Source organism: Cetorhinus maximus, unplaced genomic scaffold (genome assembly GCF_964194155.1).
Source record: "Cetorhinus maximus unplaced genomic scaffold, sCetMax3.hap1.1 HAP1_SCAFFOLD_4899, whole genome shotgun sequence".
In the NCBI taxonomy this organism is placed as follows: Eukaryota; Metazoa; Chordata; class Chondrichthyes; order Lamniformes; family Cetorhinidae; genus Cetorhinus; species Cetorhinus maximus.
The window spans coordinates 45-9,470 of NW_027600797.1; the positions used below are offsets into that span (position 1 = coordinate 45).

Sequence of the window (9,426 nt, forward strand, 5' to 3'; positions counted from 1 at the left end):
CCCTCCCACTCCCTCTATCTCCCCCGCTCTCTCCCTCTCCCTCCGCCTTTTCCCACCTCTCCCTCTCTCATCTCCACCTCCCTCTATGTCCCCCCCGCTCTCTCCCTCTCTCCCACCCTCCCTCCCTCCCTCACTCGCCCTCCCTCCCTCACCCTCCCTCACTCTCCCTCCCTCCCCTCCTCTTACCCCACCTCCCCACCCTCAGACAGCTCCCCCCTCTCCCACTCCTACACGGTGGGGCGGGGAGGGGCCGGGGAGTAAACTCACTCCTGTGGACAATTTCCTACTTGGGGTGGTGAGCGAGCGAGAATCGGAGCGGGTTTGGGCAGCGCAAGCCCCACGGGATCGCCCTGTGCCCACGAACGGTGGGCGGCGGGGTGGTGGGGTGAGGGGGCAAATACAAAAAAAAAGGGTGGGGGGGAGGGTCAACAGAGCAGGGCCTCCCGGTCGCCGTGGGCGACCTCGTCGGGGGAGGGGTCACTCAGGGGCAGCAAGAGGACGTCTCCGGGCGAGGCCTGGGCCTCCCGGCCGGACCTCGCCCACGAGGGTCCCGGCTCGGGGGAGGTGCCCTCCGGGGCGGGGGCTGGGGGGGCGGGGGCGGTGGGGGGAGGGGCGCTGTCCAGGAGCGGGAACTTGCGAGGGAGCCGGAGGGCCTCGGAGGAGGGGCCGCGGGAGGAGGAGGAGGAGGGGGCGGAGCTTCCGGCGGCCGAGTCGGGGGGAGACCCCCCGGGGCCCTGTCCGGCGGCCGGCCGGGCCGGGTGGGGGTCCCGGGCGGAGGAGGGGCTCAGCAGGGCGTAGAGGCGGCTGCGGCGGACGCGGCGGAACAGACGGCGCAGGAGGCGTCCGCGGCGACGGCGGCGGCCGGACGGCCGGTGAGGGGGCTCCTGGCGGAGCAGCTGCAGGATCGAGCGGAGGTTCCCGATGACCGAGGTCTGGAGGGGGGAGAGAGAGAGAGAGAGAGGACGTTACTCAAGAGTCATCCCCGCGCCAACCAACCAACCAACAATGCAACCGGCGGCAAGGAGGAGGAGGGACTTACGTCATTGGGATTCTCGGTGGGAAAGTCTTCGACCGGTGGAATGGCCCCCTGAGCGATCAACTCCCCGTACGATGGGGAGCCCGACGCTGAGTGGCCTCCAGATGGGCCAGAGGGGTCAGCAAACTGCAGAGACAGGACACAAAACCCAGGGTTAGATACAGAGTCAATCCCCCTCCGCACACCGTCCCCGTCAAACACTCCCGGGACAGGTACAGCACGGGGTTAGATACAGAGTAAAGCTCCCTCTACACCGTCCCCATCAAACACTCCCAGGACAGGTACAGCACGGGGTTAGATACAGAATAAAGCTCCCTCTACACTGTCCCCATCAAACACTCCCAGGACAGGTACAGCACAGGGTTAGACCCGGAGTTGACCCTCCCGCAGTTGACCCTCCCGGAGTTGACCCTCCCGCAGTTGACCCTCCCAGAGTTGGCCCTCCCGGAGTTGACCCTCCCGTAGTTGACCCTCTCGGAGTTGACCCTGCCGGAGTTGACCCTCTCCCGGAGTTGACCCTCCCGCAGTTGACCCTCCCAGAGTTGACCCTCCTGCAGTTGACCCTCCCAGAGTTGACCCTCCCGGAGTTGACCCTCCCAGAGTTGACCCTCCCGGAGTTGACCCTCTCGGAGTTGACCCCCCCAGAGTTGACCCTCCTGCAGTTGACCCTCCCGGAGTTGACCCCCCCCCAGAGTTGACCCTCCCAGAGTTGACCGTCCCGGATTTGAGACCCTCTCGGAGTTGAGACCCTCCCGGAGTTGACCCTCTCCCGGAGTTGACCGTCCCGGAGTTGAGACCCTCTCGGAGTTGACCCTCTCCCGGAGTTGACCCTTGACCCTCCCGCTCCCCCCTTGCTCACCTGTACTGGCCGGTCCGGAGCGAGTAGAGTTTGCAGGTGCAGCCCACGGCCACCACCAGGAGGAGTCCGCAGACCAGGCTGCCGACCGCGGCCGCCGTGGCCACCTTGCGGGGGAGAGGCCGGCTCCGGGCGCAGTCCCGCTCGTCGCTGGCGTCGGCGCAGTCCGGCTGCCCGTCGCAGACCCAGGCCTCGAAGATGCAGCGGCCGTCCGAGCACCGGAAGGTCCCCCGGCGGCAATGCCGGCATTCCCGCTCGTCCGCCCCGCCCGGGCAGTAGGTCTGGTAGTTGCAGCGGTCGGCCGGGCCGTAGCAGGCTCCTCCTCCCCCTCCTCCTCCTCCCGCCGACCCCGACCCGGCCCTTCTACCGCAGGGGTAGCGCCCGGGAGGACACCCGCCGCAGCCCTCCTCGTCCGCCCCCTCCTCGCAGTCCCAGCGCCCGTCGCAGCGCTGGCCCGGCCCATAGCAGGGCCGGGGTCCCCCCGTCGCGGCAGGGGCGCTCCCGGGGCAGGCAGTAGCCCCGCACCTGGTAGGTGGCGTTGAACCCGCCAGTGCCCCGCCCGCCCCCCGAGATGTACCTCACCCGGGCCGACCCCGAGGCGATCAGCAGACGGGCGGTGCCCGAGCCGCTGAGGCTACCCAGCAACCGGCCCCCCTCCTCCCCCTCCTCGCCCTCCTCGCCCCCCTCCCGGACCTCCAGCAGGTCCCCGGGCCCCAAGGCCAGGCCCCGGAAGGTCAGCAGCACCGGGCGGGCGTCCCCGGGGTCCAGGCTCCAGCGGCACTGGCAAGGCGGGCGCCGGGCGTCGGCGGGCAGGCGGGCGTCGGGCGAGGAGAAGGAGCCGAAGAAGCCCCCCAGCCGCTGGGTCCCCCGGCAGGGGCAGGGCGGGAGGGGGTGGTGGGGGAGGGGCTGGGGGAGGGGGACGAGGGGCCGCACGGCAGGGAGGAGGGGACGCAGTCGCCGTCCCCACACAGGGTCCAGCCCGCCTGGCACTCGGAACCTAGAGAGAGGGAGAGAGGGAGAGGGAGAGAGGGAGAGAGAGAGAAGGAAACAGGGAGAGGGAGAGGAAGGAAGAGAGAGAGGGAGGGAGAGAGAGAAAGAGAGATACAGAGAGAGAGAGAGAGGGATAGACAGAACGATAGAGGGACAGAGACGGGGGGAAACAGAGAGAGGGAGACAGTGACAGAGAGAGGGAGAGACAGAGAGAGAGAGACAGACAGACAGAAAGAGAGAGGGAGGGACAGAGGGAGGGAAACAGAAGAGGGAAAGAGCCATAGAGAGCCAGAGAGAGAGAGAGGGAGACAGAGAGGGACAGCGAGAGAGAAAGAGAAAGGGAGACAGAGACAGAGGGAGGCAGAGACAGAAGGAGAGAGAGGGAGAGAGACAGAGAGAGGGAGAAACAAAGAGAGAGAGAGACAGAGAGGGGGAGAGACAAAGAGAGAGGGAGAGAGAGAGAGAGAGAGGGGGAGAGACAGAGAGAGAGAGAGAGACAGAGAGAGAGAGACAGAGAGAGAGAGACAGAGAGAGAGAGACAGAGAGAGAGAGGGGGAGAAGCAGGGAGAGAGAGAGAGGGGGGGAGAGGGAGACAAAAGGAGACAAAGAGAGAGAGAGAGAGTGAGATCCAACAACATTGACAATCCCAGCAATGATACCAACACTTGATATTCCCACTGTAACATGTGTTTATATAGCGCCTGTAACCTCCCAGAGCCTTTCACAGGTGTGTTATCAAGTAAAAGGTGGCACTCAGACACATGCAGAGATATCGGGGGCAGGAGAGCGAAATCTCAGTCAAAGAGGGAGGGCTTTACGCAGCCTCTTAAAGGAGGAGAGAGAGAGGGACAGAGACAGAGAGGGAGAGGTATGGGCGGAGAGGTTGAGGGAGGGATTCCCAGAGCTTAGGGACACCCCCCAGGCAGCTGAAGGACCGGCCGCCAATGGTGGAGCGATGGAAATCGGGGGAGGATCGACAGGCCGGAATCGGAGGAGATATCGGAGGGTCGTAGGGCTGGAGGAGGTTACAGAGATAGGGAGGGTTGTAGGGGGTTGGAGGAGGTTACAGAGATAGGGAGGGGTGTAGGGGCTGGAGGAGGTTACAGAGATAGGGAGGGGTGTAGGGGCTGGAGGAGGTTACAGAGATAGGGAGGGGTGTAGGGGGCTGGAGGAGGTTACAGAGATAGGGAGGGTTGTAGGGGGCTGGAGGAGGTTACAGAGATAGGGAGGGGTGTAGGGACTGGAGGAGGTTACAGTGATAGGGAGGGTTGTAGGGACTGGAGGAGGTTACAGTGATAGGGAGAGGTGTAGGGTCTGGAGGAGGTTACAGAGATAGGGAGAGGTGTAGGGGCTGGAGGAGGTTACAGAGATAGGGAGGGTTGTAGGGACTGGAGGAGGTTACAGTGATAGGTAGGGTTGTAGGGTCTGGAGGAGGTTACAGAGATAGGGAGGGGTGTAGGGGGCTGGAGGAGGTTACAGAGATAGGGAGGGGTGTAGGGGCTGGAGGAGGTTACAGAGATAGGGAGGGGTGTAGGGAGTCGGTGTGAGTTAGGACACAGTGGGGGCGTCCGCAGAGTTTTGGATGAGGTGAAGGTTGCGGAGGGTGGGTCGGGGGGAGAGCAGCCCGGAACAATCGAGCCCGGAGGTCACGAGGGCGTGGATGAGGGCTTCAGCAGCGGATCAGCTGCGACAGGGTTGCGGCTGGGCCATGTCACGGTGGTGGAAACAGGGCGGCCTTCGAGGTGGAGAGAATACGAGGTGGGAAGCTCATCTTGAGGTCAAATATGACATCAAGGTCAAGGTTACGAAGAGAACCGGCTCGATCTCAGGCTGTTGCCGGGGAGAGGGACGGCGTCGGTTAACCCGGGAGCGGAGTTTGGAGTGGGAACCGAAAGCGGCGGCTTCAGCCTTCCCCGATATTCAATCAGAGGGAATCTCCGCTCCTCCGGGACCGAACGTCGGATAAGCGCTCTGACGATTTGGAGAGTGGAAGAGTCCGGAGAGGCGGAGGGGTGGAGGTGGTGAGGCCGAGCTGGGCGTCGTCGGCGTAAACGGAGTTTGGGGCGGGAACCGTTCCCGAAATTCAATCGGAGGGAATCTCCGCTCCTCCGGGACCGAACGTCGGATAAGCGCTCTGACGATTTGGAGAGTGGAGGAGTCCGGAGAGGCGGAGGGAGGAGGTGGTGAGGCCGAGCTGGGCGTCGTCGGCATAAACGGAGTTTGGAGTGGGCTGAGGGTCGATCCTTGCGGGGGGAGGGGGTGGGGGGGGGATTGGGGGTAGGGGGAGACACCAGAGGGAATGGTGAGGGAGCAGGAAGGGGGAAGGTCAAAGGCTCCCGAAGGGTGAAAGGTCGGGGTGAAAGGCGATCCTATCAGAGAGACGGGCAGTGGCGGACTCTCAATGACCCTTAACCTTTGGCCTTGTAGAGAGAGAGAGAGAGAGACCACTCGCCCCCACTGCCCCCTCAATCTCCCTCCCACTGCCCCACCCCACCTCAATCTCCCTCCCACCGCCCCCGCCCCCCCACGACCCCGCTCACCTTTGACGAAGGTCAGCTCGAACGCAGAACGCGGGCCGTTCACGGCCTGGAGGTGGACGTGGACGCTCCCGCCCGGGAAGGTCAAGGGTCGCGGGCGGGAGAGGTTGCAGAGCCGGCTGGGAGGTCGGCCGGACGTCCAGAGGGTCAGGTGCCCCAAGTGGCAGGCCAGGTCAAAGATCACGAATCTGAGGCGAGGCGGGGTTGGGGTTGGGGGAGGGGGGCAATCAGGGAGAAGAGGGCATTAGTACCGCTAGAAGCGACATCTCCAACCACCCCCCCACACACCCCTCCCACCAATATCCCCGCCAAAAGCACCTCGGCCCCATCGAGTCTGCGATGGTCAAACAAGTACCTGACGATTCTCATCCCCTTTTTCCAAGCACTAGGCCCCACAGCCTTGTCTGCCATGGGCATCATCGCAAGTGTACATCCAAGTACCTCTTCAACGGTTATGAGGGTTTCTGCCTCTACCACCCTTTCGGGCAGCGAGTTCCAGATTCCCGCCCACCCTCTGGGTGAAAAAAATTCTTCCTCACATCCCCCTCCTAAACCTCCAACCCCCCCTTACCTTAAATCTATGCCCCCTGGTTATCGATCCCTCTACCAAGGGGCAAAAGTTCCTTCCTGTCTATCCTATCTATGCCCCTCATCATTTTTGTACACCTCAATCATGTCCCCCCTTCAATCTCCTCTGCTCCAGGGAAAAATAACCCCAGTCTATCCAATCTCTCCTCATAGCTAAAACTCTCCAGCCCAGGCAACATCCTGGTCAATCTCCTCTGCACTCTCTCTCTCTCTCTCTCTCGTGCGATTACATCCTTCCTATAACGCAGGTTCTAGAACTGCAAATTTGAAATATAGGTTTAGTCTGTAGATGTGTCCTAATTTAATTGGATTAAAGCCCAGCTCGTCTGGGTGCTTCAATAGGTACAAGTTTCGACATGGAAGAGAGACAGTTTTGCGTTTTTGGATAGAGCGTTCAAGGAGTGGGGGTGAAAACTGATGCCTATCTAGCAGCTGCCAAGCCATATGTTTATATCACGAATACAGTTGGTGCGGTGAATGGGGTAGCATTGTTAAAAAGGTGAAGTTCAAAGAGGCTGGTGGGACAATGAGAATTCGAATTCCATCGGCGGCGGTGGGTATAACTTCAGTAGTTTTCGGGTGTGCGGGACAGAGGCAACGTGAGATCAAAAGGCAGCTGTCAGCCCCCAACTGGCTCCACAGGAACCAAAGTGAAAAGAACTTCATTTTGAATTCGTACGGTGAAAACGCTTTGCCTGGTGTTTGGTTAAGCCTATGGGTTGCTCTGGCCTTAATGGAGATCAGTTTGGGAGTTTGTTAAAAGTGATGACGGTAGTCATTTGTAGTCAGGTGGATATATATATATATATTTCAGCCTGTGTAAATGAATAAAAGGTTTCACTAAGTTGAATGTAAAACCTCTCGAGAACTGGTGGTCTGATTCCCGAGTTTAGAGTCGCATCTCCAAACGCGACACTTAAAAAATTATTGGTTATGACAGTTGTTTCAAGTTTCCCTCTGGGGGGATTTTTTTTTTTAGAAATGACTGCGTGGGTCAGACTGCCCTTTCAGGCAGCGCCTTCCAGGTCACCACCACTCACAGCGTCTCCCCCCACCCCCACAAAAAAAAACATTCTCCTCACCACCAACGCCCACCCTAGTCTGGCTAATTTCGCCGATGACACAAAACTAGGTGGGGAAGGTGAGCGGCGAGGAGGATGTTAAGAGGGTTCGAGGCGATTGAGACAGATCGAGGGGGTGGGAAAATACATGGCGAGTGCAGTTATCACGTGGGTAAGTGTGAAGGTGCAGCAGGCGGTGAAGAAGGCCAATGGTGTGTTGGTCTTCATTGCAAGAGGACTTGAGTACAGGAGCAAGGATGTCCTACTGCAGCTGTACAGGGGCCTTGGTGAGACCACACCCGGAGTATGGTGTGCAGTTTTGCTCTCCTTACCTAAAGAAAGGATATACTAGAGGGAGGGCAGCAAAGGTTCACTAGGCTGATACCGGAGATGGCAGGAATGTCATATGAGGAGAGATTGGGTCTCACTGAAAGATAAATTCTGACAGGGATGGACAGACTGGATACAGGGGGGATGTTTCCTCTGGCTGGGGTGGGAGGGTCTAGAACAAGGGGCGTCACAGTCTCAGGATACAGGGTAGACCATTCAGGACTGAGATGAGGAGAAACGTCTTCACTCGGAGGGTGGTGAACCTGTGGAATTCTCTACCTCAGCCAAGTCACTGAGTATATTTAAGAAGGAAATAGGTAGATTTCTAGACTCTAAAGGCATCAAGGGGTCTGGGGGGTAGAGAGAGAGAGAGAGAGAGAGCGGGAGTACAGAGTTGAGATAGAGGATCAGCCATGATCACAATGAAGGGCGGGGCAGGCTCGAGGGGCCGAATGGCCTCCTCCCGCTCCTATTGTCTAAGTTCCTATGGCCGATCCTCCTCAATCTGCTTCACGGAATCACACAGAGTGCAGAAGAGGCCCTTCGGCCCATCGAGTCTGCACTGGACACGTGAGAAACACCTGACCTCCCTCCCTAACCCCATTGACCAGCACTTGGCCCCATAGCCTTGAATGTTCATGAGGTGCCAAGTGCTCATCCAGGTACTTTTTAAAGGATGTGAGGCTAACCCGACTCCACCACCCTCCCAGGCAGCGCATTCCAGACCCTCTGGGTAAAAAAGTTTCTCTTCACATCTCCCCCCCACTAAACCTCCTGCCCCTCACCTTGAACTTATGTCCCCCTCTCGTGACTGACCCTTCAACTAAGGGGAACAGCTGCTCCCTATCCACCCTGTCCATGCCCCCCTCATCATCTCGTCCACCTCGATCAGGTCGCCCCTCAGTCTTCTCTGCTCCAACGAAAACAACCCAAGTCTTATCCAAACCGCTCTTCATCACTTCAATGTTTCATCCCCAGGCAACATCCTGGTGAATCTCCTCTGCACCCCCTCCAGTGTAATCACATCCTTCCTATAATGTGGTGACCAGAACTGCACACAGTACTCCAGCTGTGGCCTCACCAAGGGTCTATACAACTCCAACATCACCTCCCTACTTTTGTAATCTATGCCTCGACTGATAAAGGCAAGTGTCCCCTATGCCTTTTTCACCACCCCCACTAACATGCCCCTCCGCCTTCAGAGATCTAGGGACACACACACGCCAAGGTCCCTTTGTTCCTCAGAACTTCCTAGTGCCATGCCGTTCATTGAATACTTCCTTGTCCAATTGCTCCTTCTCTGCTCCGAGGAGAATGATCCCAGCTCCTCCTAGTCTCTCCACGCGAACCCCCACCACCCCTTCCGGTGAACCTCCTCGATCACCCCTCGGGCTCCAGCTAGCGCCCTGGGGGAGGGTGGAGGGGGATGCAAGGAGCCCAGAACCCTCACTCACCCTGATGGTCACCGTCTCACGCGAGGAGGCCACAATGATCCAGGTGCAGTTCAGCTCCTTGAGCCAGTTCCTGGGAACCGGGCTCCGTAAGGTTCCCTGGGACTCGGTGTGGCTCTCCGGCACTCCGCGACAGGCACCTGGGAGGCAGAGGGAGAGAGAGAGAGGGAGAGAGAGAGAGAGAGGGAGGGAGACAGAGAGAGAGAGAGGCAGAGAGTCAGAGAGACACAGAGAGAGAGAGAGGGAGACAGAGAGAGACACAGAGAGAGAGAAAGAGACAGAGAGACACCGAGGGACAGAGAGAGAGAGAGAGACGGAGAGAGGGAGAGAGACAGAGAGGGAGGGAGACAGAGAGGGAGGGAGACAGAGAGGGAGAGAGAGAGGGAGGGATACAGAGAGAGAGAGAGAGGTAGAGAGACAGAGAGACACAGAGAGAGAGAAAGAGACTCAGAGAGAGACACACATAGGGACAGAGATAGAGAGAGAGAGGCAGAGAGAGAGACAGAGAGAGAGAGACAGAGAGGGAGGGAGACAGAGCGAGAGAGAGGCAGAGAGAGAGAGAGGGACAGAGAGAAAC

General features: G+C 59.4%; 1 protein-coding gene across 1 annotated transcript; it reads right to left on the reverse strand.

Moving 5' to 3' along the window:
- Nucleotides 1–425: 425 nt before the first annotated feature.
- Nucleotides 426–2,783, reverse strand: LOC144678618 (low-density lipoprotein receptor-related protein 10-like; the record flags this gene model as incomplete). Its single annotated transcript, XM_078538353.1, is given in 5 exon segments — nucleotides 426–932; nucleotides 1,040–1,116; nucleotides 1,119–1,162; nucleotides 1,896–2,372; nucleotides 2,374–2,783. Coding segments are annotated over 5 exon segments (1,515 nt in total), but the record flags the coding sequence as incomplete, so codon positions are not given.
- Nucleotides 2,784–9,426: the final 6,643 nt, after the last annotated feature.